Source organism: Anopheles darlingi, chromosome 2, assembly GCF_943734745.1.
Source record: "Anopheles darlingi chromosome 2, idAnoDarlMG_H_01, whole genome shotgun sequence".
Lineage (NCBI taxonomy): Eukaryota > Metazoa > Arthropoda > Insecta > Diptera > Culicidae > Anopheles > Anopheles darlingi.
Window position 1 is genome coordinate 30,411,961 of NC_064874.1, and position 27,924 is coordinate 30,439,884.

The following is a 27,924-nucleotide window of genomic DNA, read 5'->3' on the forward strand; positions in this document are numbered from 1 at the left end:
TTTGTAAAATGTAACAATTACAGGCACGGACCACGGTTCTAATCTTTCACTTTGCTTACGCACGACTTTATAGTCGACTTGCTTGCTAACGAATGCCATAGACAGCTGCTAAAAGGTAAGTTTTACAGCTCATTCTCGTATTGTAAGACCGCCGGTGATGAAATTAGTCATCACAGAATCAGGCTAAGGCAACCACAGGAAAACAGATAACGTAGGTAAGCTAAATGCAATTATGTACTTCAACTTCAATTATGTCGTAGCTGCTACCTGGCATCGTAAACAATTTCGACGCTTTTAACTTCGCTCTTATCATAAGAGCTTCGTCATGCGATAGATAATGAGATCTTTAACAAAGTGAATTTTTCGAGTGTATCATTTCGCAAGCCAAATCTTATGCTCAACTTAGTACTTTGTCTCGAGGGCACTAAGCCACATTGACATGGCTAAATATGGCTAAAGTATTTTCCATATTCGCAGCACTAGCACTCAGTACGCCCTGACTGTTCCATCAAATTATCTGGGGCTTATGGTTTATCAAAGCCTATTTGTATTTTGTTTCATTTTGCGTTCATTTTATATTTCAACGCTAGTTATCTAGCCCAATATCCCATACAATAAATAAACTTATACAATCAACTAAAATTGCATGATCTCATTGTGTGCGCCGATTTTACGAGTCAGTTTAAACATTTTGGCCAAACCGATAGGCCATTCATTTATTATTCCGTAGCAGTTATGGAAAAATATGATGTATTCATACATTGTTATTCCTTAAAAAATATGAACACTAAAGCACCCAACAAGGTTCGGTTTCTCGAGGAAGTAGTTGTTGTCCATACCAGCAAATTAAGCGTCCATCGATCTCCTCACACGTTGGTAGTAACCCTCCATTTATGGACTTTGCCCAACTAATGATTCACCACGCTTCGGTGGTAAGCAGAGATATGACGAGAGGGAATATAATTAATGCGTATAGACATTTCCCGCCATATCCGGTGTGAGGGAGGAGGTAAGAGGTGTTATGTTTGCACGTGCTTCTTGTAGTGCGTCCTCATCGCATTGACTGATTCACAAGCGTTGCGGGATATGAGGAACACATCTACCTAGAAGCAGCAACCGGAGCATTTGCATACCAACGCAGATCGCGAGACGCGGATCATACAGAGACATCGCTTCACATCGCGGGGCTCACCCAAGCGTCCGCTTCACCGATCCGCCAGATCGTGTTAGTCTCGTGATTAAGATCAGCGCTCTTCGACGGGCAGGCGTGCGTGTAAGTGTGTGTATGGTAGGTGTGCCATTTCTGAATGGAGGACTTACAACCGCTGGCCCGCTAATTCGTGGCGTCTGCCAGCTGGCGCCAAAAGCGAGCAGCGAACCACGCACACAACAATCCCCTTCGGTTGGAACACATAAAATACCGGATGAGGCGCAAATGAACGGGTTTGTGCCGTCGTCGTCACCCTGTTCGTGTCCTGTCTCCTGTGTTCCTGTTCCAGTTGGTCTTTTCAATCCAAAGAATTTACAACCCCCGGTGCCGGTGTGCCGGTGATTGCGTGCGCCCATACGCGTGTGTGTGTGTCCGTGGACTCGTTTTGTTTTCGTTACGCTTGGCCAGCATGCGAAAAGCCCAATTAAGAGTAGCAGCAGCAGGGGAAGGAAACGCGGTGGAAGGGTACCCCGCAGGCCACACGTCTTCTTTGCCGCGCAAACCACGCGGCCGCGGGTTCCGTTGCCATGCCCTGCACACCGGCCGCAGGTGATCAGCAACAACAGCAACAGCAGCAGCAGGAAAGGGTTGCGTCGATGCGGGGCGACTCTCGAGAGCAGCCAGATCGCGTTACGCTCCCTCGCGAGCACAAATCACGCTGGATGAGAGAGAACCACGCGAAGCGGCGCATCCCGCGAGAGCGTGCGCGTTCGTGGATGTCGTGCGCGTTCGGCTTTGGCGGTTGTCACCGTATAAAACCGCGGTTCGTGGCGCATTTTTGTTTCGCGATCCGGCGGTCCAGAGGTTCGAGTGTCGTTGCGCAGGTTGGTTTTGTGTGTTCCAGACACGAGGTACCTTTTTGTTGCGCTTTCACGTTTCCAGCTGGACTCAAAACAGTGTGCTATCCTATCCGGCGGTAGTTGGCGCCTCCTTAGATACCGAACGGGCTAACCTTTGACCGTTGTGCCAGTGAAAACGACGATGCAAAGGGAGCATCGCGCGATGTGCGTCAAACTGTCCGATGAAAGTGTAACGGTGACGAGGAAAACGAACAACCGAAAGCGTGTGTTGTGATTTCGTGCGTAGTGCCGACCAACGGCGACAATGGCCACTCCAAACCAGGGACGGAAAACCAATCCGTTTTCGAATCGCGGTAGCCGCTACTTTCAAATGAACGCCGGTGGTGGTGCCGTCGGCGGTCTTAAACGGTTGTCGAAGAAGGAAAAAGATTCGTACCGGAGGGGAGAGACCGTCGACTCGCAGGTTTTAAATGGCACACATGGCCGCAAACAAACACACACAAGATATGGGGTGGTGCGATCGCGGAAGCAGCAGCAGTAACCCCATGAAACGCACCCAAGAAGACTGACCGAGCAGTGGGGTATTCGAAAATGTGATTGCAATCGTTGGATTCGCACGGCCGGAAAGCAAATGATCGCAGCAAACGAGAAGCACGAGTAGAAAGGCGCCTTAAAGGCTTCCAGCAAGTCGGTCCCGGGGTCATCACAGATGGTCCAGGTTTATTTTTCGGTTTTCTCCACCTCTACGGGTACCTTAAGTGTTGTTTTTTCTTTCGTATTTGTGTGTCCACTGGGGGAGGAAGGGGACCTCCCCTGTGATGCAGTTTTTTGTGTGTTTTGTTGTAAAGCATAATGTTTGCGTTGTTGGCCCCACGTTGTGGATGGCCGGTTTTTGTGCTGCGAAAAAGGGTTTCCCCTCATATCCGGGATGTCACCGGTTGTCTGTTTTTTTGGATTGTTTGTTTTGCAATATTTGCCCTACGCCACGCCGTGCTGTTTGGCTTCGGTTTCCTTCGAACCCACATCGCCTTAATGATATTCTCATTTACCTCGAGGCTAGAGGGAGGTTCTCATTTCCTTTTGAGTTTAAGAACGGTTGGTTTCGATGTTTTTTTACGTGCAGTCCCCCCACCGCCATAACCAACAATAGACGGATGGCCGAATGCTTCAAATGGAACCAGACACTTGGCAAGCGAAGAAAACATTGCTAGCGTCGTGGTTGTAATAGTTACTAGCAGTGCAGTGCAATAGGAAGATCTCAAAAAAGCAAAACACTATCAGCCCCTCAAAAACAACGTGGTAAAAGGTTCCATCGATCGTTACATTGCCGCTTGCTGAGAGCAACATCAAATAGGTACCGCCGAGTGACTCAGTTTTGAATACGTTCTGTCTCCTAATGTGCGTTTGTGATTGAGTGTGTGTGTCTTCGTTGCGTGTTTCTTTCTCTTTTCGGTTTCTGTAAAGCACAGAAACCCCCTGCGACCCAGAAACGCCAGTACTGCGCGCCTCTCCCTAGCTGTTTCGAAAGCAAAAATAGTGCGTTCTGTAGCAGCGGCTCTGGCGGTTCAAGATGTTCTCCAGAGACATAGAACTTCGCGATCCCACCCCTCTATCAGTGACGCATACTCTCGCACACACACAGCGACACCCGTAAGCACGGCATACTTTGGTTAGTGATACGTGAGGGAGACATTTATGTTTTGAAAAACGATCCGGATTGCTCGACGTGTTTTTGGGTGAACAGTAAGCAAGCAAGCCGCTACACATACTTTGTTCGTGTATCCGCCGTTTCGTGGCCGAAGGAATTCGCGAATTGTTCCGCCGGCACTGACACGTGGCCCTTTTTGTGTGTCCTTTTTACAGTTCAACGAAATACACAGCCCCGAGCGTGTATCCATCAAGTGTCCAAGGTTGAAGCGAGTACAACAGTGACTTTCTGTTTTGCAATAATATTGACACAGTCCGGATTAGTGTCTGGTATTCGCTCCGCGCTAAGCTTGAGAGCGCCAACGCCACTAGAAGTTTTGCCGGTGTTCTTGGAAGGGCTCACTCTCAATCCGCTGTGGGAGGCTGCGGGGTGACAGGCAACAAATCGGTCCCATGTAAGTATCCATCGCCCTATCGGAAAGTGGTTGAGGAGCATATTTGCGTTCGATCGGCCCTGCACGCACCGGAAACAATAATGTCCGATTTGGTGTCCGAATCTGACAATCATACCTTGTTCTTCTCCTTGACGTGTATCTCCTGGGAAAATGTCCACGTGTACGCTACGTTATGGTGCGTGTGCAGCGAGAGACGAATCCTTGGCGAAAAGATTTTCTCATCACTTATCTGTGATTATCGAAAAAGGTTACGCATTAGGGCCCAGTGTGAGTGCGTGTTGAATTGGTTTACCTATCCCTCGACCTTTTTCTATTTATGAATTTCTACAAACGATGCTCTGGTATATTTCCTACGGCTAATGCTCCGTACGGGACTTCACACGGCATATCAAACGCCGTCCTTCCGCTGGAATATTGCGGGAACTGGCGGAACAATACACTGACTGCATCGCTGTGAGTAACAGATTTCGCAACGACATCGCAGTAGCCAGCGATGTGTACCATCAACTATCGGTCTTATCCGCCCCGGTCACGCGTCAAGCCGCTTCTGACGCAATGATGATGACACTATTCGAGCCCTCCAACTCCTGACGATCTTGCTGTAGTGCAATAATTGTACAAATGTTTCTACGGATATAAATAGACCGTTGTCAGTGAGTGCGGTATACCTGTCTCACCTTAGGCACGCTGGAATTGCTCACCGGAACCGTCATTTGCCGCACGGTTCATTGGCAGCATTGGTCAGAGCATTATCTTTAAGGAGTGTCACCATTGTCGTAACTAGTATGTAATGAAGAAGTTATAATTTGGATGGCTTTATAAAATAGCATCCAAACTAATGAACGTATGCTTATAAATTCCACATCATTGCCCAACACTCTTTGTTTTGCAAAGCGAATGTAGATTAAAATGCAGTTTGCAACTGCATGCAACCGCACCCATTGTTTGCGTAGCTGTTTGAGATCTTGCATTCTCGAGTCCGATCGAGTGATCTTCTCCCGTTACTCTCGACACGCCACCACACAACGACGTTGTCACTTTTATCAAGACGAAACACAAGATCCCTGGATCATTCAAGCTGCCTCACCCTCCTTCGCCTTCAACTCGTCGTGATAAGATTAAACACGAAACATAACGTGACACAATCGCGTTCCATTGGCAGATTTCATCTGTAGGCGACGTCTTTTGGGACGTGCGACCGTCCAATTGTGTTCTATGCGTGCCGGGTTACCTAAGCAGGCTGCGAATAGATAGCCCCGCAACCCAGTACGGTCTGCCTTGCTCGCTACGATCAACCGTCTGGCATTTGAGATCGTACAAAGCGCGTCCTCCCCGTCGCGAGTAAGACCGCGAGAGAACGGCGACCTGTTTTGTAAGATCCTCCTTCGTGGCCCCTCCATCCCGCAGTTAAGCCGCTTCTAATCGAGACGGGGACACGCGCCCGACACAACGCAACGCTGCGCCCGGTCTGAAAAGACAAAACATCGTTTAATCCGTTGCTGTTCTGGCGGTCCTGCTCGCTCGCTCGTACGCTCGCTAACCCATCGTGCTCGCTAGGGTGACGATGACGATGCCATCCCCGGTACGGTCTCGTTACTTCTCGGGTGAGCCTCCCGAAGGGGGAAGGAAATTATCAATAAACGTAAATAAACCGCAATACTGTTCGCATTCGCCTTATGCTTTATGCTGGCGCAACAACGACAGCTTCTCGCATCGAACCCTTGCGGCTTGGGTGAAACTCGCGAGCAGCAGCTTGGGATCGTCGTAGAACGCGCAATCTAACTAGAACCATTGCACTCGTGGTGTGGCAAGCTGATAACGGCTAACCCGACCAACGACTGGCGATCGGTTTGCTTCTTACTCATGGTCAAACCGTCCCAATCGGATGTTCGTCGAACTAGAATAGTCTGCTTCTCTTCAAGGGAAGTGCTTCCTCTGTAGCGCCAGCTGTTTGGGGTAACCACGACCACTCGGCCTTACTTACACACTGTTAGTGATGCTTTGCAGATTGCTTTGCAAAAGATGGAATAATCACGGTTTTACGGTGAAGCAGCAGATAGTCGCACCGTGAGCATGGCGGACGAGTGAATTTGAAATTTAAATTCCCGTTCTAACCGTCCCGTAAACCAATCGACGCCTGTTTGGGACCAACCTAGGCGTGCTCCTCTATCCTCCGGCCAGGCACATAATCTGTTGGCAGCATTTCGGGTACACTTTTGCCTTCGTCGTCGTGGCGCGCGTTTGTACTCCAGACTGCCGTTAGACTGGCCGAGACTTCATGGCCAATGCCGCACGCTTCGTTCCGTTCGTTCATCCGTCCGTGTAATGATCTCAATCATTGCTCCTGCCTTGTACGGGGGCAATGGCAGCATGCTGATGTAACGGAATGGTGATAGTGTTCTTCGAATAGCGCGATATGATGTCTACCGTTTGATAATTCTAACGCTCGACGAGGTGTGTACGACGACACTGGGAATAATCAATGCACTCGTGTTAACATGAATGCACGAATATGACATAAACCGGCGGCCGACTTTCGATGGTACCCAATTCAATGAGTCTGGCCCACGGATTAGCCTAGATTCGATTATTGGCGTTCTGTCCTCAAACTGCAGCTCGTTGATGTTCGTTGTCGCTGAATGGTGGTTACGATCGACCGATTGGTTGAATCGATTGCCATTTACGGTCGTGCCTCGGTGGTTGCTTGATGATTTGTGAAACGCAGAGGCACATCAATCAGGCGCGACTGTCAGTGAATGTCAGAAACTGCAGCCCCCCCCGGCGCAGTCATGTTGGCCTGTGTTGCGCTGCGGTGTGCACTGCTGCTGTTGAAGGTTGCTGTTGCAGTTGCTGCCTAAGGTTGCTTTGATCAAATCCCCTAACCTCTAGCCGGTCGGTCGGCATGATTGCGTTTATTGATTTGATTGCGAAGATTTACGGACTGGTTCGTGATTAGGATAATTGAAGTGTGTTAGGGGGGGGAGATTAAACTGGAAAACAAAATGGTTACCAGATTGATTCTAAGTAGAATGTTGCGCTGATGGGTAGCCTTTTTGGGGAGGAAGTGCATGGTAGTAGATAAGAAGTCTCGCCATGACCGCTGCTCAACCGTTGTTCAATACATTGTAATCCTGACTAAAAACAGTGCGAATCGTACTCCTCAGCCACCTACCAACCCGTGTAAGCGTGGGGAAAAAGTTTCCCACTTCGTTCCACGTGCCCTTCATCGGCTGGTGCCAGAGTTTTCACGAGGTAGCGTCGTGTACGTGTGTGCATGCACCCACCATTGCCATCGGCGTGCTCGCAAAAGCCAATAACTGGCACCTAAAAGAACAGCACCTCACTAAGTTAGTTTCAATTAAAACGTCCAATCATCAGTCTAGCAATCCAACGTTCTCGCGTACAACTTCCCACGTCACCGGACTAGCGAACCCCCACAACCACCCTTCCTCCCTTTTAAAGGGTGGTTCTTCTTTATTGCAAATTTACCTTTTGTTCTTTTTGTCTTTTGTGTGGCCCAACCCCTCCTTACCGACGTACCGTTACGACGTTTTGTTTGATCAGCGAAACCGCGAGCATCCCCAGCGACCCCCGGCCAGATACTGCAGCTCCAGCCCGTTTTGTAACATTGCGAGAGAGTGGGGTGAGAGGAGCGGCGGGGGGGGGGGGTTGACTAGAGAAGGTTTGCATGCAATCCGCGTACCTTCCACCCGGCCCCTCAGCCTTAGACGGTCCTGTTGGCTGGTGAGGTTTAGAATCAATATTTGGTCAACACGACCAATTGAATGGCGTTCGGAGCGGGGATGGGATGCAAAGTCATCGGTTTACGCCACACAATTGTTGGCCATACGCGATCGAAATCGGAACACCGATCACCCACCCGAGGGGGGCGCACCGGAGGGGTTGCTGGTTGAGCAATCACTTCATTGTTAGTTGCCATCTGGATTTGTCTTGTTTTCACTCAATCTAACCTCATCGTTGGATGTGACGCCACCTATCTGGAACCTATCTGGCTAGACTGTGGTGCAGCTTATCAACACAGCGAAACGCAAACGACCACAGGTGATGCAGCTGATGAATATGCCAATTTTACTCCATCAGTTTACTCCCGCCACCCTATCCGGTGAGGTGATTGACCATCGGTATTCCATCATTTACATGGAGATGAATGGGGAGTGCCCGGGTGCATGACACTTGCATGCTGGCAAATGATGATAATCTGGAGCATCGCTCTGCTTGTTCAGACCAGCTGAGGGTGAAGTAGGAGCGCTTCTGCGCTTAGGCTAAACATTAGGAAGTTGCGAATCGAGAACTAACCGGAACCAGTCAGCCATTCAGCCAGCCAGCCAGCTAGCTACCCTGCCCGTCTAGCACGCAGCTCTTGCAAACGGAACATAAATAATAGATGAGTGCAGTTTGTTTGAATTTAATCGGCGAGAAAACGGCGAGCTGGTGATAGATAGGATAAGGGTAAATATAAAACAAACGATCACGGCAGCGACAACGACGACGACGACGACGACGACGACGACGGTGGCGACAAACGATAGTGATGGCGACGATGATGGTGTTGATGATGGCATCCTGAGAATGGAGTAAATACACATAATGCACCAACAGGCGCATCAAACAGAGCAGAGCATCATCGCGGCAATGATAACGAGCTCGTGGTCGGCGTAAGGTACTACACTGCAGTCTGTCTCTGCGATGGTGATGATTGCCACCTATCGCGACGACACTCAATCGTGCACGATCAGCTCGTTTAAAATCAATTCCTTACGTGATAGGGCGTCCCTTTGCCAACGCTCAATCCTAATCAGAAGTGTCGGCGTGCTTAGCAACAATGGACCATCCTTGGTTACAGTCTGGTTACGCAAAGTCCTTGCAGGCCTTGAAAGTTATTTTTGGTGCAGCTATCAAAACGAGCTCCGAATAGCCTGTTCTGATATCAGGTGCCACAATAACCTTGTGTCAATTCCATGGTACGATTTGCAATCTAAATAGTCCTCAAAGTGACATTGATTGTCGTAGCGTAGCAGCATTGTAATGAGCACGGATTACCCGAGGTATGTTCATTCGTTAAAGCCATCAATCTTACAGTGTGTATTACACACATTAAACACATTAAACTCTAAGCCAGTGACAGATTGTGAAGAGGAAACATAAATTGCTGCTGGGTGAAAAGAAAAGTTTACATTCGCACCTACGTGCGGCTACTGTTCTGCACGGAGTTTGCAAACCACCGGAACCAGCGCCAGTGTTGGGCTGAATGATGGCACTGAAAAGCTCGTTGGCCATTTCCTGCGGAAGCTTTCGGCCATTGGGTGAAAATGTAAATCCCTCGTACGCAGTTACTACCCTATCCGGTTATTTGAACCGAATGAATGCGACGATGTGGTACGCAGTACATAGTGAGCTCGGTCGCTGTCAGAGCGAAGCGAGCAAAGGTCCATTGATGTCAACAAGCTGGGCGACATGCCATACCAGTGTTGGCCAATTACGTTGGCAGTCTAGTATCGAATAGATGCTTGACAGTGGTTAACAGAGGAAATCGATAAGAAGAGATCCGGTTCTCAATTTATTCGAGTATTTCGTAGCGTCGTCTCTGTCCATCTACACAGATGTACAATCGGTTCTCATTCGTTAAAAAGTATTACTACTTATGTTCGGCTTGCATTGAGAGTAGACTGATGTGCTTCGTGATGTAATGCCACTAGCATGAGCGCTTTTTCCATGCTCGAACAGCATTTTTGAATGGCAATAGTAGTTCAAGGGCGGAACGTAAACATTTACTGTTCCAGCACGTGTTGCATGAGCTAATGCACATTTCGAAGGATGCATCCAGCTGGAACGAACGTGTTCCATGAGACTGTTGGGGTAATTTTTTTTCTATGTAGCATTTTTTCAGTCGTGCATCTTGTAACCTAGATAACATTAGGTAAAATTAACCATACCGTCGATCACGTTTCTGGTGATCTATGTTTTGCTGCTAGAAACTTAGGGAGTAGGTGATGTCATCAACTATGCCTCACTATGGATACATTTGGTACGCTTTAAGCTGAACAAACTTGGGGAGCTGCTCAACCATCAAGCAATCATTCCAACAGTATCGTCAAAGTTTTAAAACCAAATTGAACAAAGTATCCTCTTACTAGCCGTTACAAGGGATCGCTTGATTACACGACGGATACCATATGTATCCGGCAATCATAAAAACACTGTTGACATGTTTTTTTATTTGTGTTTCCCTCCTTGGCTCAGGTGGGGGTAAGCGCAGATCTAATTCCCGATGATACTGCACAGCGAACTAGCAGAGGGTACAGATAGACCGTGTTTTTCATCCTTCATCTCAGCTCATCAATCCTCTCCTGGTTCCAGCACGGTATATCGTTTGGATAGTCTCGTTCCGATCATGTAACTCGAGCAGCTGAAGGACGCACATGTGCATCATCCGAAAAGCTGGTCATTTCCCTTTGCGATCCATTCGCCACGTAGCGCTCAGATGCACTTGCAAGCATAATTGCATATTGATTGTTAACGACCAAGACAACGAAGACGACGACGGCGACGGATACTACGAGAACTAGGAACTGGGCGCACTTCTGTTATCGGGTGCTGTGCACGTGCACAATCCCTAGGTCCGGGAACCATCGAGAGTGATCGAAGAAGAAGCGAAATATTAATTGCAAATCTCGTCATCACCATCCGTCACCGTACGGACCCGCCCCGTTCCAAGTACGCGCAGCCTGTTTCTCAAGTGCCCTTTGAATGCCCGAAGGGGAAAATGCAAACCAGCCTGGCCGGGAATTGGCTTCATTTCCCTTGGCCGCACGGACGAAGGACGGAGCTGTTGAAGTGGCTGAATGATTATCCCGCCCCGGTTGTTCGGGCGCTCGAAGCAACCGTACTGGAAGCTTCCACTACCAGCAACAGGTGACCCGGGCAATTTGCACCGTGGTTACGCCCTGGAAGTAATTTTTCATTGCCAACCCATTAAAGTATGCAGTATGATGTGGCCTTCGCCTTACTGGCAGTACTGACGCCTCCCATCGGACCGACGACAACGGTTCTGGCGAGATGAAGCTCGGATGTACTCAGAAACGACTAATTGTTTAAAAAAATCATTACATTTGTCTTAAGGTGCAGTTCGAGTTTTAAGATGATCGTGTCTCCTTATCATTTATTAGGCGTGTTATTGCACGATGTAGTTTGGTTGGCGTTCAGATTGGTAGTCTCGGTATGACCTTGAACTGTTGCTATTAGGCAACGGTCGGTTGATTCCTTGTCAATAGAAGCACGTCGTAACTGGAAGGCATTATCGAGCTGTAAAGGTGAACAATTAACGATAGAGAGCTGCTTACCGTATTGCAAGAGTTACAAGGCGTTGTATTACATCATTGAACAGAGGTAGCTCGTAGTTAATTGATTATTACACTACTACAGAAAATGTCACAGTCGTAAGTTCTAGTAACGATTGTACTGTGTAAGTCATTTATTAAACAGATTTGTCACCATGATTTAATGTCTCTTTTCTACGGTAAAGCATTGCATTCCCTTTACGGCTGAAACCCTTAAAATGTCGTTTAAACAAGGTATTTAGTCGAAATGCTCCCAAAAAATGAAAATTTGTTGGGAATATTTTTGCAGACGTTGTTAATGCCTTATCTGTAGCCTTGAAAATTTGAGTTGGATAAAGGTAGATAATGGTTGAATATGAGCTTAACGTTATATTTATGATTGCCTTTCACTTCTCGCCTCGTTCGACAAACTTTAATTGGATCAACAAGCATTGCCAGGTGTATACAGTTAGTGCCATTGGTTTCACCTAATGACGCACCCAATTTCAATGCAATTTTTCATAACAAAGGATTTGGTTTTTTAACTAAGGAGATCAAACAGTATTCTGTTAATAAGTTGAGTGATCAGCGAGGAGGAAATAATAGAGAAAATTGCTCAAATACAATCAATTGATTGAATCATATAACACTGCACTGGTTTTCGTGCCCTCTCATTATCATAAAATAACGTCCATAAATATACTTTATTAATAGTTATATGTTCGACCTTTCCATTAAAGTTGCATTAATTACCCTAACCCTATATTTTATTATTTTATTATTTTATATACTTTCATTGCTTGATTTCATTTGACAGACGAATTCCGTTTACAAATGTAGCGTTTACGCAACAGACAACATGCTGCATGTACGCGAACTCTTTGACCGTTCTGTTTCCCTATCTCTCCCGACTACCTGAAGACCAGTTGGATGTCCTGCACTGAAAATGTTTCAGATATTTCAAATAGAACAGCATTATGGGAATAATGTTTCTCAGAAAGACGGTGCTCCGGGAATGTACACTGAACAAACCGAAAAACGGAAAACGAAGGTTCGGAAAACCGGAGGTCACCATCGTTTTGCTCTTCTTCCTCACCCGTAGCACGTGGTTGTCAGACGAATAACGCGTTGCATACCAAATGCAAATATTTTCACAACATTTCCACAAACTGCCAGAAGGCTATCGTATCGTGTCTGTTGTGTTGTCATACCATTCCCTTTAAGATAGATCAGTTGACAAAGCTTTCCTACATTTTTAGGAAATTTGCTTCGCAGCGCACGGTGTGCGAATGATGTGTTGCGGCGTGTCAGTGTTGAACATACATTCGCGGTTGTAACATTGTTGCTTTGCAGTGAGTAACATTGCGTGCATTCGCGTGCGTCGCAACAGGGTGGTTACTGCTGGTTTGCTCAATGAACTCCCATTCAATGGTGAGCTAAAAATACAATCTCATAAATCATAATTCTTTCATGTGCCAAATGAACAAATAAAATATAGGTGGAGGCGGTAATTGAACCCACCTGATCCAATGATCGAAGGTTGGGTTTGGCTGCCCAGCGACACAGACGCAACCTGTCGGTGCAACCCATAAATCAGGCCACGTTAGTCATCGATTGTCTCGGAGGAGAATTTGCATGCGAACAGGAGACACTGTAAGGTCAACACGTGACGCTGTCACTGCTGCCGTGCTGGTTGCTGTGCGTACAAGCAAAAACGTTCAAACGCACCTTTTTCGATCGTTGGCGAGAGAGTTTCAAATGAGGTCACCGTAGCCCACAAATGGGTAACATCTCTGCTGCTGCTCCAACTTCAACGAACGCCGATCGAAAGAGTGATCAATCGTGCAAAGTGTGAACAAATCCTACGGCTTCTCATTTCTGCAGGACATTAAGAAGGTGGCTGATCGATGGCCATTGTTAGCTCGTACAACAACAACTCAACTGCGTGCCGATGCCAACGGAAATTCCGCAAATTATTGTTCTCCTTTTTCCGAAAATGGCACTCCGGCACAGTCGGCGATGATGTTCGGTTCATTTTCGGTACACGGAGCGAACGAAATCAATTCCTCTCAGTCGATCTTGTGTGATCATATTTGTTTTTGTTTTCAAATAACCCAACCCTACTCACCTTGATCGGTTGCTGCAATTTCCAATCAAACGGCTCCTGCAAGCATGCTGCTGATGGGGTTTATGGGGTCAAACTCATGCTCCTAACGACGGTCATTTTGTATTAACGATTGTCACGTTCGCGGGTGCTCGACGTTTGCTACGCTAACACAAACATTTGATTAACTTGTCAGGGGCTTGTTAATCCACCTCAAACTACAACGATCCGGCCCTTTAAATCAACCCAGTGGGTGTTAACATACCCATTACGGTCCCTCTCGTAAGAAACTCTCGCTCTCTCTTTCGCTCTGTCTCTCTCTGCCTGTCTGTCTCTCTTTTTTTTTCTCTCTTCGAAGTGGACAAACTTCGTTGGTTTGTACTGACGAAGGCGAAGGTCTGTCCTGCATTAATTAATGGCTGCGTGGCTGCGTAAGCGAAGCGCAAACCGGTCGAACGGACCCTTTCGAACGGATTTCGGCATTCGGAATTGTGGAATAATTAGTCGCAGCCAGAGTCGGGGCCGAACGTGCAGGGCTTCGCAGCTACTTCGTCACGTTTTTGGCCCAGCTAGAACGTGCTGCCATAAGTGGTCCCCAGATTTGAAGTGCCTTTCGATCGGATCGAACTCGTTTCCACGACGGCCGTTGGCCGATTCAAGATGTATATAGACATAAGCGACACATGTAAACGAACTGCAAACCCGATGATATGTTGCACGCGGGTGTGGAGGGAGGAGATACCCCACTTGCCCCCCTCACCCTCCTTCCTTCTACCGAGGAAGGCAATCGGTGCTGCCGGGCATCTGTGCATTTCGGACCGGGGTCACCCAGTCGCGGCAATGATATCCTTGACCAAGGCGAACGAAACCGGACCGCATCCCTTCAAGGGGATGCTCTTGAAACCGGCATCACCACCCTTTCCCTTGTTCACCCCTCCATTAGGGTCGCGTTATGAAGGAGTTTTCAGTCTCAAAAATTGCTGGAGCCACTCGAAACGTAGCATCTTGGAGACGTTCGCAGTTTTCTACAACAGTACATTTGCCGCTCTATCGGCGCCTGCTGAAACACAAGTTTTCCATTTAAACTCGAACCGGCGAATCGCTGTGGTGAAGTAGGCGCTTCCGACACCGGCAGCAAACAACAACTCTCAGTAGTATTCACAAGTACACAGCATGCTAATATTTCACCTAATGCTGTAACGTCGGTAACGCGGCCAATGTTTCCTCAATGCTTCTTTGTGAATTTGTTCCCTTCCATGTTTATCGCTTTGAAGTGCTCTAGGGTATACTGCCCTTGATTGCGCAATGTTGAAGTACTGCTGGTGCTTTGGTGCTATGGAAATGATTCCTTTAGAACGAAAATTGATTTTATGCTCTTCAAAATGAGCATACTGGTCCCCACAGCCTGTCTTAACAACTGCTGGAGTTGTCTATTCACCAGTAATAAGCAAAATATTGAGCGTGATAGAAATGCTTCATTATACAGGTTACATACCACCTTACTATAGGAAACAGCAAATGAGTTTTTAATTTACCTATGATGTCACTGACGTGACCGTCATCCCCGTATCGAGCCCCTTTTGGAGAACCGCAATCGTGCGTGATGCTAACTAAATACCCCGTAGGTCAATGAACCGCGTGTCCGACTAATTCCAAGCAAGCAAGCAAGCAACCGTCATGTTGATGCTGACGCGTCAGATGAATGTTCAAGCGACTATCAATGACTGTAAATTAGGTTCGTTCCTCTAATGATTGTGTCGGGTACATGGCACATCATTTATGCATTTCCTCCAACGAACCGCTTTAGAGCACCTCGTTTTGCACCTCGGCACCGGTGAGTTCCCTCACTTTGGATGGAACGTATACCACCGGGAATGCGTACGGGAATGTGGGTCTCGGGCTGGTTCCGGAATGCTTTATCGTTTCGCACAATATTTGCCCAGCACTAATTATCGTCTACTGACAGTGGTAGTGGTGGTGCTGCAGCCAGCACTCGCTGATAGGCTTTTTGTTGGTTTCGTTTGGAAGGGACGGCGCACGGTGAGCTCGAACATAGCGAATAGTAAACATCAGTTCAAACCAACAGCAAAACAGTTGACTATGGTCTCCGGTGGCTGCACGTGAACCACTGCTGAAGGAAGACCAATCCGGGCGGAGAGCAATTATTGAGTCAATTTATGTCGCCAATCAGCGGTTGAGTGATAAAATTTAGTGATTTTATTTGTGTTTGTTAAAGGTAAATAGAGCGCTAAATCACGTAAATGACGCATGCAAACACGACATCAAACAAATATTAATTCTTTTTGCCACTCAAATGTGTCGTGGCGTATTTTTTAATGCTTGCCTATGGGTGATTCGAGGCCTCGCTCCTAGGAGAACCCATCTGCTGAGGGGAATCTGGCGGATTCGTGGCATATTTGTGGAAATTACCAGTAGCACCAGTAGCAGCATGGCTACGGATAGCACGCGTAGCTTCGCCAATTCATCGCGATTTAAAGCAATTCCGAGTCACATGTTGGTTCAATCCGGGTTAAGTGTCGTCGAGACTTTCCAGGCACGTCTCGCCGTTTGCACGCTGCTGCAAGGATCGATACTGCCGTCGTGGTAATCGAACTTGGATTTCACTTTCACTCGTCCGCATGGTAGTAGTCGCACACCAGGGAAGGATTGATCTGTTTGAAGTTCAATTGATTCGTACGGTATCGAACCCGAACCTCCTGTCGCAACGGATCGTGGTCCGAGTACCGCTCCCTGGAATGCTAATTTCATTCGACGACAAAAATCATAACCGAACGCCACCAGCATTCCAAGGTCCATTTGGCCAGAAGGTAAGGCCTGATAAAACAGAAAATTGAATAAAATGTGAAAAAGGAGCACATATGTATCATGCGTTGCACGCAGCTGACTCGGTAGCAATTGCGTCCGGACGGACACACACGTACACTTTTTGCGATTCAATTTAAATTTTAATCAGTGAAACATACCGGATTCGTGATGTTTTTGGTTTGAGCGCGAGCACCAATGGGTCGTGATGGGACGAGCATAAAAATCCACAAATTCCAGCTACTGGTGCTGCTCTACTGCTTAACACTGCGTTGCGTTCGTTGTTAGCATTGGAACCAGTAGAGAGGCTGCATATTCACTGGAAAGGGAGTCTCACCAGTTCCGTTGCCATCGTGACATACGACAGCAGCGTATTTGGAACACGCGTGCCACGGATGATTGAAAACCAATTTCTGATCGCATAGTGTTTCAGGTTGGTTCTGCTGCCGAAGTTATTTACAAACGTATTAAAACTGCGATGCTATATCAAATGAGTAAACGGGAATGGTATGCAATCCTTTTATAGAAATTTAATGCTACGTTGGTTGTGCCACGCTTTAACTGCAGAATAGTGTTGATCGGTTACATGAATGAAGCAAGAAACATAACGAACCAATGTCCACACCATCGCCGATAACGAGCTTGGCGAAGATCAAAGTAAACTTTGTTCTAGTACGCCATGCTTTCCTATTCTGCCAACACATTCATAGGAAACTGTCGGTTGGGAGTTTGCCAAACCATCATCAGGATGCTTTGTAGGACCGTCGGACCATCACAATGCTTCGTAGGACGTTTTCGAGGGAAGAATTGGAAGGCGTTTTCTCTAGTCACAGAGTTCGTGCGCATCAGTATCCAGCATAGTCGAAATGGTTTTCCATCCGAACCACCTGATGCGGTCTCGTTTCACGTTACAAAGCAATCCTCAGGGAGGTAACCTACTACTTTCACCAATCGGATTCAGGAAATCCGGTGCAGTGTATACTATGCTTGTTGTGCCGTTCGGCTTATAGTCTCGCATCGTGGTCTGGGCGGTTCGGTGAGAGATTAATTATAAATTATGTAGATCTTTACTAAGCACATGTTTCTTTAAGCTAAGGGCTTGATGGGTACTTCTGTTCTAGGATACATTTTCAGTATGACCGATTATTCTCGTATACAATACCATTTTGCTGTCACACCGTCTGCAGGAAACCCGTTAATCGATTACATTACGGTCAACCGCGGCTGAGGTATCCGTCCCGATGGTTGAAGCTGTAGGTCATACACCTTTTCACTCTATCACCATGGCAGCGGTTATTGTTCTGTGCACCAACCGCACGCTGCAGTAGAGAGCCCCTACTTTCATGCCAATTTGCACATCCATCATTCTACTGTCCATGAGGGTCGCACTAAATGCATCAACTTCAATATCTTTGTGAAAGGAGAGAAGAAGATAGTTGCACATTCAGGCATTGGTTTATGTTAGTGATCAGTATGCCTCCGTCGAAAGGCTCCATTTCGTCTGGGGCGAGGCACGTGCTCAAAGGACATCGTTCATCCATCCAAGGATATCGTCAGCATCAGCTTTCTTTACCGAAGCCTGACGCTGCTGACAGTTGATAACATCGTGACAGACTGTCAGGATCCGGCAAAACGGATGCGTTTATTGACCCTTGACCATTTCGATCTTGGCTTTCACTACCGGTCAATAATGGAAATCAATCACCCAAGAAACAACCATTATACTCGTAATTCATTGTGAGGCTGGACGCTTCGATGAGGGCAAGCAACTACGACTTCATGGTATATTTTATGGTCGTGATAGTGTGAGTTCCAAGGATGCTACAATAAGCTACCTAGTAGTATCATTAAAAATGTATGTTTGGTATGTTTTTTAAATGTAGATTGTAAATGACAAGGTAGTTAAGCTTCATCAAGTAGCTATTAAAAAATTTGGTTCTAATTTAACTGAAAGATTCTTTCAAGCAAGTGAAAACCAAATAGAAGCCCCAGAGTTTAATAGATTTGAGAAATGGAAAAAATACATCATGAGCAGACGGAGAAAATACTACAAACGGACTTTTAACATGGATAAATGGAGATGTTATGAAAACCTGTAAAGTGCATAAAAAACTGAGCAAACAGAATAGGAAAAGAACTTCTTAGGATAAATCTGAAAAGCCCTTCTAACACTCAGCACTTCTCTCTTTTTTTTTCGTCTTATTTTCAGATAACCGTATGAGCTGTGCCCGAGGCTCATGAAAACGTTTGTTCTGATTTCTGTCCGTTTCTGAAAATCGTGTGTCTCGCCGTATCATGGCAACCGACCAGCCATCGAGGGCAGCGAACGATGTAGAGATGAGTGCTTTGCCGCGCAATCAGTCAGCCAATCGGTTCCAGGTTAATCTTGTCAATCACGACGATCCGGCTGGTGGTGGCGCTAGTCCCGGAAACGGTACCGCCGAACCGGTCACCGAGGATGACCTGTTCCCGGAGGAAATGGTAAAGCGCCGCACCTCGCGTCTCCAGTCACTTCGCAGCAGCTTCCGAACCGATCGGGACCGTGACCGGGACCCAGAGCAACCAAAACAACGGAAACACTCGACCAGATTCAATGTCGAAGGCGGCGAATCCGATTCAAATGACGACGAGGAGGATACGCTTATCGATGAGAATCGTTACGCACGCAGCTTTCGGTAGGTGTCATCTGTCGCTTTGTCGCTTGGCGTTCTTTGTTTTTCGTCGCGGCTCCTAAAATCCGACCAAGACACAGATTAAACAGCATTCCAAAGAACCAGCGGATCTGTTCATACATACTTTAGCCATTGCATGCAATACAAGATGATGCCGTATACTTGTGGTTTGATTATCCGGTTCTGGGAACTGAAATTTAGGATTTCAGTCAACTCACTCAATTTTACGTGTGAATCCAAGATGTTACTCGCAAAAAAAAGAAGATGAAATTCTAGCTCATGCAGTTACGAGGAATCGTTCATCCCCTTGGTGGTACTGCTGAGTAGGTCGATGACGTTAATGTTCATGGCAGCGTGTCTCTGGAAGGGCTCGAAACGGAACGACAAGCTGATTATTTTCCGGTATCATTCCGGTAGCCAGCATTTGCTATGTGCAGTGACATTCGTAATAATCATTGATCAGAACAAACAAGACGGTCGAATGCTTTAATTTTCCTTGTGATTTCATGTTTGCTTCCTGTCCCTCTTCTTTGGCGGTCGTATCTTCCGAAAACACAGGCACTTTACACGGGAAGCGCTTCCACGAATGGATAATTATCGGAACATCCTGTCGTTTCAAGGCAACCAGAGACCCACGCTAGACGAACTGCACGATGCTTCAATCACAAACAAGGTAAGAGCTAGGCCCGGATGCTGGACCAGGAACAAGGTTCCCGAAGCATAAAAAAAAGAATTTTCTCCAATAAATATCCAAGGCTGCTCCGAAGGAAATTGACCAAATCGCATGTTCCCCCAAGCAACTAGAGGTTCGTTGCTTTTGCTCGCTGTGGGTGAGATGTTAATGGAATTGATTAATTAATTGCATCAGAAGCTCTGCCGTGGTGACGAGGGGCAGCTGGTTAATTGACGAAAATGTGTTCGTCCGAGGTTATTTTCCTATCCCAATGAATGGGCAAAACTGAGGGATCTGCCATGCGTCGTGCGGGGTGTTCTAAAAATCGTGCCGCTCAACAGCGTGATGTAGGTCGCGCTTGGGCGTTCAGGTTAATTAAAACTAACCAGTAGGGAGATCGGAAAAGTGGTCTCCAATTAGTAGCAATCAGCAGTTCGGATGGTGAATATACATGCATACCCTTATATTGACGATTCTGCGAAATGAATGGAATTGATACGATACTCGCGATGCGAACCCTTGCACTGCAGCATGACTAATGTGTGCAAAGCTAGTATTGTTATGTTTGAACAAATCCACGCATGAGGCGAGCCGTTTCATATCACTAGTTCGAGCAACTAAGCGAGTATAATTCATGAAGGGAGAACGGAAAGATTTTTCAATCCAATCAAGCTTGTTAAAACTACTCTTTGATTGCTCTTTGGTCGATTGCTCTTTGAACGTAATCTTTTGATTCTCGCGTTAATTCAAAACTAAATGGGGCGCCTGATGCTTGCTCGAGCGTCATAGGTTCTGCTAATTGAAGTGCTGAATTTGAGGATTTTGTAGCATTCAATGGTACAAGCATGCTCTTTACAAACGTATATAAAGTATATCCATATTAGACTTATATCATGAGTTCTTGTTCTTATATTATGATTTAAATAATTTTAGAAAAATAAAACAACATGTACCAATTAGATGATACTTATACCACTGTAGATGTAACAAAGCGATTTGTAAAGTAGGGACTATTTAATTTTTAGCTCGTTCGTACATTGTAGCTCGTTTGGCTTGTAGGACTGGCTGTAATTCTAGTAGAATATTCAATAGGCAGTTTCGTGCGAGCAAAACAAAGGCAAATTTTCATTGAATTTAAAAATTACTGTAAAGTGATCCAGGAAGTGTGATTGTATCGGGGCATCGTTCAGTTACAATGCGAGTTATTAAAAACATACCATGCTATTGGGTAAAGCACAATAGCCATGGGGCCGCATGTAGGTGTATGTGTGCCGCAATATTAATTGAAAGAGTGCGACAGGTTCCAGGACTCCGCGGTTTCCACTGTCCATTGCACCTCGTATCGTTGTTCTCGGTCGACTCGTGGAAAACATTCCATTTTTAATTGAACATCCGCACGACTGTCGACAGCCGCAGCATTCCACGGTAGGGTACCTGTCAGGACGCTCTACTCCTCCGAATTGCCGGGAGGGAAAACGGAGTTTACTCACGGTTCGCGCTCAATGGCAGCATAGAAACGTGTTGCAAGTAATTCCCTCTTTTTCGCTGGGTGCGATTTGAGGTAGATTAAATTTCACTTCATACAATTCCCATAACCCTCCAGACACTCGTTACTTTGCGCACTGTCATTCTGCCTGGGAATTTGTTAGTGTTGAGTAAGGATTTCTCTTGGCACACCTGGTGGTCAATTGAGCACGCTATTGATACCGGAGAAACTGTTTCGCACCGAGGTGGGTAATGTTCCCATTTCATGGAATGTATCGATGCAATCAATCCCGGTTTTTCTTCTACAGACGATGCGGGGTCATTTTGCTCCATTGCAATAGCACTAAACGGGATGCTATGCGAGATATTTGATCTTAGTTTAAGGTATTAGCAGGGGATGCTTGCAGGAGAAACAACAAAAACTGCACGAGAAAACACCGAACGTCTGATTTATTCTGCTTGTTCCTATTCCAGGAAACGATGCGCCGTGGCACGGTGCATGAACCGGTCGATATGGAAGGTGGTGCCATCAAGTTTGGCTGGATCAAGGGAGTGCTGATGCGCTGTCTGCTCAACATCTGGGGCGTGATGCTGTTTCTACGGTTAAGTTGGGTGGTCGGCCAGGCAGGTATTTTACAGGGGGTAATTCTTATTAGTCTCACGACCGTCGTTACATCCATTACCGCCTTATCCATGTCTGCGATAAGGTAAGACCATCATCAAAATCTCTCATTAACCGCCTTTTGATGGATAATTTTTATTCTTCTTCCAACGTCTTGCGTGCAGCACAAATGGTGTGATCAAGGGCGGTGGAACCTACTACATGATTTCTCGCTCTCTCGGTCCGGAGTTTGGCGGTTCGATTGGACTGATCTTCTCGCTGGCCAACGCCGTAGCATGCGCCATGTACGTGGTGGGTTTCTGTGAGTCGATGATCGACCTACTGGCCACGTTCGATCTGTCGATTGTTGATGGTGCAGTGAACGACGTGCGGATCATTGGATGCATCACAATCATTATACTGCTCTGCATCGTAGTCGTCGGTATGGAGTGGGAAGCGAAGGCCCAGGTCGTGCTGCTCATCATTCTGCTGGTGGCGATCGCTGACTTTTTGTTCGGTTCGGTCTGGGGACCGAAATCGGAGCTTGACGTGGCACGCGGCTTCGTCGGATACAATGGGACGGTGCTGATGGACAACTTGTATTCCGACTACCGAGAGGCCAAGGGTACGAAGCACGATTTCTTTTCCGTGTTTTCGATCTTCTTCCCGGCTGCTACCGGTATTCTGGCCGGAGCGAACATTAGCGGCGATCTGAAGGATCCGTCCTCGTCAATACCGAAGGGTACGATACTGGCGATAGCTTTGACATCGTTCTCGTACGTCGGCATGGCCATCATTGCGGGTGCTACCGTGTTGCGTGATGCTAGCGGTAACCTCACCGATGTCACGAACGGGACCTGGGACTTTAGCGAGTGTTTGGTGCAAGGATGCAACTACGGGCTGCACAACTCGTTCCAGGTGATGGAACTGGTGTCTGCATTTGGACCGCTCATCTATGCCGGATGCTTCGCCGCCACGCTCTCGTCCGCACTTGCTAGCCTTGTGTCGGCCCCTAAGGTTTTTCAGGCACTGTGCAAAGACAAGCTGTATCCGAAGATCAGCTGGTTCGGCAAGGGTTTTGGCAAAAACAACGAACCGGTCCGCGGATACATCCTGACCTTTATCATCTCGGTAGCAGTCATTCTGGTCGGTGATCTGAATATGATTGCCCCGCTTATCTCCAACTTTTTCCTAGCGGCGTACTGTCTCGTTAACTTTAGTACATTCCATGCCAGCTTGGCAAAGCCGGTCGGTTGGAGGCCAACCTTTAAGGTTTGTATTGCGGCTCTAAGTCGCAAGATCTAAGATCGACATTAATCGTTGCAAACTTTACTTTATTTTCAGTATTATAACATGTGGTTAAGTCTGCTCGGTGCTATTTTCTGCATTGCGGTGATGTTCCTGATATCGTGGCCAACGGCACTGGTCACCTTTGCGGCCGTCTTGACGCTGTATTTGGTCGTATCGTACCGTAAACCGGATGTTAACTGGGGCTCGACAACACAGGCGCAAACGTACAAGAATGCGCTAATGTCGGTACAACAGCTGAACAACGTTGAAGAGCACGTCAAAAACTACCGGCCACAGATACTGGTTCTATGCGGTCATCCAAGTGCGCGACCGTTGCTCGTCAACTTTGCTTACCTATTGACAAAAAAACTGTCGCTCTTGGTATGCGGCCATGTTACCAAAACGCATGTGTCACAGAAGTATCGCAACCATCTGCAGAAGAAGGCTGCCGAGTGGTGCCGGCGGCACAAGGTGAAGGGTTTCTACTCGCTGATTGACGATAATGATTTTGAGACGGGTGCACGAGCAATCATGCAGGCCTCGGGCATTGGTAAGCTGCGCCCGAATGTGTTGCTGATGGGATATAAGAGCGACTGGGATAAGTGTGAGGCTTCGGAGCTGGAGCAGTACTTCAACGTGGTGCACAAGGCGCTCGATATGTACTTATCAGTGGCGATACTGCGTGTCAGCAAAGGGTTCGACTACTCGCAGGTGCTGGGCGAAGACATGGTCAAGTTCATCTCGGAATACCCGCGGAGTACGCTGGTAGCTAACGACAGTACGAATGATCTGATTGGCCATAACAAAGTAAGCTCTCTACATGGCAGCTGTGATTCGCTAAGCCGTAATGTGTCGCAAGGTAAGTTTCGGCTTCGATACGTAAAGAAGGGGAGCATTAGCCGCTGTTTGTTTTTCCGATGCTTCACTCCTTCTTCTTCGATTCTTTTACTGCATGCCGCACACACTATAAATCAAACCAACACCCAAACACCATTTGCCTGATCTAATAACCAACCTTTCGCACAACCCTTCCTCGGACTACTCACCGCAATATACACTCTGCACCTGGAATGTCGCAATAAATATCCGGAACGTTGGGGACGTTGATGATGGTATCGATGCTGCTCTCGATGGCGATGCCAATGAATGCGCCTGGAATGATGGAATGTGTACAAACTTGCACCCGGAACGAACGCATCCCTTTCGTCCCCTCACACAATTCCAATTCGTACCGATGGAGTAGACCAATCGGAGGTCAATGAGAAGAACTCAAAGAATTTGAAAGGTAAGTAAACGAGCGTCGTATACCCTAGCCTTATATACTGTTGCGCAAGGAAAGTCAATGTATAATTTCTGTATGAGACAAATTGCAATACCGGCAGGATCCCTTCGGTTCGCATGAATAGATTTTGACGCAGACACGCAGATCACTTTGGGAAAATAAAAAAAACACCCTTAGCAGATTTTGGATAGAAAAATATTAGGAGAAAAAACATAACAATTATCTGAAAGATACTGTTTCGCTGAGCATGATGATGCTTCTAAGCATTCTCTTCTCTATCATTTTCATTGTAATACAATCGGTCGTCTTACCATCCCAATTCGATTGAATTCGTTCGCCTCGAATTCGGAAACTCATGTTTCTGTCGTGTCCTTTTGCAGCCAGCAGTACAAGTGATTTGAGCAAAACCATCTCAGTAGCCCCCGACCCAATCGATATCAACGCGAAGCTCATAACGGTAAGCGGAAAAGATCAATCTGGCAAGGAATCTGGAGAAAACTTGTTCACAAGCTGCTTTTCTTCAACATTCGCTTCCTTTTTTTCGCTGCAGGAAAACACTCAACGGTCACTGAAACGGGGTGACCCGTCCCTACTGTACCGTGGTCCGGGTGGGGCCGAACTACCGAAAGAGGTGCTAGACGAGCTGACACAGTTCACTTCAAAGAAGAAAACCGGCATCATCGACGTCTACTGGCTTTACGATGACGGTGGGCTGACGCTGCTGCTACCGTACATCATCAGCACCAGGCGTAACTGGAGCTCTTGCAAATTGCGTGTCTTCGCCCTCGCCAACCGCAAGACAGAGCTCGAGTTCGAGCAGCGCAACATGGCCAGTTTGCTGGCAAAATTCCGTATTGATTACTCCGATTTACAGCTGCTACCGGATGTAACGAAAAAGCCGAATCAGAACATGACCGATTTCTTCAAGGAATTAATTAATGACTTTACCGTGAAGGATGATAACTCCGACAGTAGCACAGGTGAGCACAGGCGGCGGGCCAGGTTTTTTCTAGGAAGACTGGTGACAGATGACGCAAAAGGAATGGGAACTTGCCTACAGCCTATTACTCCTATATTTCGTGACACTTCCTTTATCACTTGTGTGACAATTTCATAACAGAATCGATTGGCATCTCAAGTTAATTAGTATTACGTCATTCATGTTCCTGAAATTATCTGATGCCCTCCTTGCATTCATTCATGTTGGGTCATGCTAACCGATCTCTAACTCATACACTTACCCACTGCCAACCAAGGTTGCGTCAAAGGAATAATGTTACACTGCTCAAAATAATAATCGAATTTCCCTTCAGTATTATTACATTATCTAGAAAGTATAACAAACTTATAACAATGACTCTTTCCACCTATGGTTTTCTTTCAGCCGGTTCCTCGTACATCTCGAAGGCAGAACTGCTAGCAGTTCAGGACAAAACGAATCGACATCTGAACTTGCGCGAGTATTTATTACAACATTCCGACAAATCCGATCTGGTCGTGATGACGCTGCCGATGCCTCGAAAGGGCGTTGTCTCGGCTCCCCTCTACATGGCCTGGCTCGAGGCACTGAGCCGGGATCTGCCGCCGTTCCTATTCGTGCGCGGCAATCAAACTTCGGTCCTGACGTTCTACTCCTGAGCAACGGATGCTCTTGGGATTCACATTCTTTTCCGTTTTGCATTTGTATCTGCTTCCCATTCCATTCGTAACTTTCCTTTCAATGGGGAACAGATGTGCTGGAAGTACAATTTAACATAAGGATCCAGTGCAACAGCGGAAGTTGTTGTGTATGGTATGCAGTGCAAAACACTCTAGGATGCCACTTGGGAGGGAATCGATCAGATACACTCATCATTCATACAACGTTTTATTTATTACTCAACAGTCTCGGAAGAGCTGCGTTCCGGGTTAGGTTTCCTGGTTCCATTATTTAATTTTAACCGCAACGATCATGATTCCGAGATACCGGTCGCGGCGCAGATACCGCATTCTCGGGGCGCGATGGCTGTTAGGCTGCTTCATAAAGTAAACATTCCATTCCACAAATCATATTTATGACGCTGAATCAGTATGGCGTAGAGGGTTTGGATGAGCCTTTTCGTTTATTTTATTTTTTCTCACTTTAATCTGTTTTTCTTCTGTCTACGTCTACGGTACTTGTACGGAAGCGACTTCCCTTTTCATTTCCGTCGGTTGTCTCGCTTGAAGGTTCCGCTGTTGCTACAGCTTTTGTATGCAATGATGGTCGCGCGAACACAATTTAAGGTGGAAATAGCATGAAGAAGCATTTTTATTTTTCTGTACAATTTATGTGCTAGGTTGGCAACTTTTGCACCGATGTACCAAATAACCAACCGGCTGAATTCGCCAGTCAGTCAGTCAGTTTGTGAGACTACCAGCCAGGCAGACTGTAATTGCATTTCCCTGTTTTCTTACCTGATCCACAGGAACTACCAACGTTCTAATCTAATCGTGTCCTCCATTTGGCTTGCTTGTTATAGCGTTCGTCTTCTCATGTGTTTCGGATTTCGTTATTTCTCTTACGATACACACCAGAAATGGCATTTGGAATGAAAAATGCATCTTGCAATCGGGGCCGACGAATTGGTGAAGGCGGTCATTGCCAGATAGCGCTGCTGTGGTATGTGCGGATGTGTCCATTTTATTTTTTTCTTTTGCTCCCTGTAAAACCCAGCTGCCACAAGCACTCTGGCCCCGGTGAGGATTTGTGACCTTTCACAGTCAGAAGTTCGGTTAGGTTGAATATCGCATTTTGCGGTAACATAGAGATACCGAAACAATAGCAACGGCAGCAACAAAAAAGTCAGAAGCTTCAGCTGCAGCAAGAGCAGCGTCAGTGGTAGCTGCATAACAAATCGTAAAACGTTGAAGTATTACTTTTCAGCAGACTCAGTAGCAGGAGCAGGTTTTTTGGAACTTTCCTCAACAGTTTTCACACATCTGCCCCATGCTAAATTCACTGCTATCTTCCATTTACAGCATACTCCAGCCTCTTACGTGAAGTATTATTCTTCTACTGATTAGTATAGCTTATTTTTCAGGATTTCAGAATTTTTTGAACCGCAGAAGCGAAAATGCGCATGAGACCAAGAAAGTTAAGAGAGCAAGTGAGAAAGTAGACAGGAAAACTGCATTGCATTCGAAAAAAAGATGTGCCTTAGGATAGTAAACTTTAGTATTTCCGGTATTCGTCCCATATGCAACACGTTCATGATTTCTAACCGGGTTTCGGAAATAAGCACCTGATCGTTCGAAATGGATATATGGTTTTCATGTTTCGCCGGGAGGTTTTCGATCAGAGAAGTAGTGATAAGTAAATGATGTTGAAATTATTTTATTTGTTGAAATAAAAATGAGTACATGTAATATTTTGCCCTCTAACAACGCTTACTTTGTACCCTGTTGGGCATTTAATTTTATCTTCCGCAATCGAGATGACGGTTTTCAGAACATATATTTGTAATTCACAATATGAATGATTTATTTCACACGCTACGCTGTTTAAGCAAATGAAAGTTCAATCA

The 27,924-nt window shown here is 46.5% G+C and overlaps 1 protein-coding gene across 2 annotated transcripts; it reads left to right on the top strand.

Moving 5' to 3' along the window:
• Nucleotides 1–1,991: 1,991 nt before the first annotated feature.
• Nucleotides 1,992–27,806, top strand: LOC125949708 (bumetanide-sensitive sodium-(potassium)-chloride cotransporter). 2 transcript variants are annotated; one of them, XM_049677011.1, is made up of 11 exons: nucleotides 1,992–2,061; nucleotides 3,874–4,112; nucleotides 18,586–19,051; nucleotides 19,607–19,721; nucleotides 21,681–21,913; nucleotides 21,993–23,079; nucleotides 23,152–23,956; nucleotides 24,341–24,382; nucleotides 24,760–24,836; nucleotides 24,930–25,359; nucleotides 25,764–27,806. In XM_049677011.1, the coding sequence occupies exons 3-11, from the start codon at nucleotides 18,672–18,674 to the stop codon at nucleotides 26,015–26,017; spliced, it is 3,423 nt and encodes a 1,140-aa protein (XP_049532968.1). In that variant the 5' UTR covers nucleotides 1,992–2,061; nucleotides 3,874–4,112; nucleotides 18,586–18,671; the 3' UTR covers nucleotides 26,018–27,806. The 2 variants fall into 2 exon arrangements, with proteins under 2 accessions (XP_049532968.1, XP_049532969.1); XM_049677012.1 differs by having other exon boundaries at nucleotides 2,005–2,034.
• Nucleotides 27,807–27,924: the final 118 nt, after the last annotated feature.

Coding starts and splice junctions, on each gene's coding strand:
- LOC125949708 (XM_049677011.1), top strand. CDS start 18,672: ATGGCAACCGACCAGCCATCGAGGGCAGCGAACGATGTAGAGATGAGT. Junction 23,957..24,340: donor AAGCCGTAATGTGTCGCAAG/GTAAGTTTCGGC, acceptor CCGATGGAGTAG/ACCAATCGGAGGTCAATGAG. Junction 24,837..24,929: donor TCAACGCGAAGCTCATAACG/GTAAGCGGAAAA, acceptor TTTTCGCTGCAG/GAAAACACTCAACGGTCACT.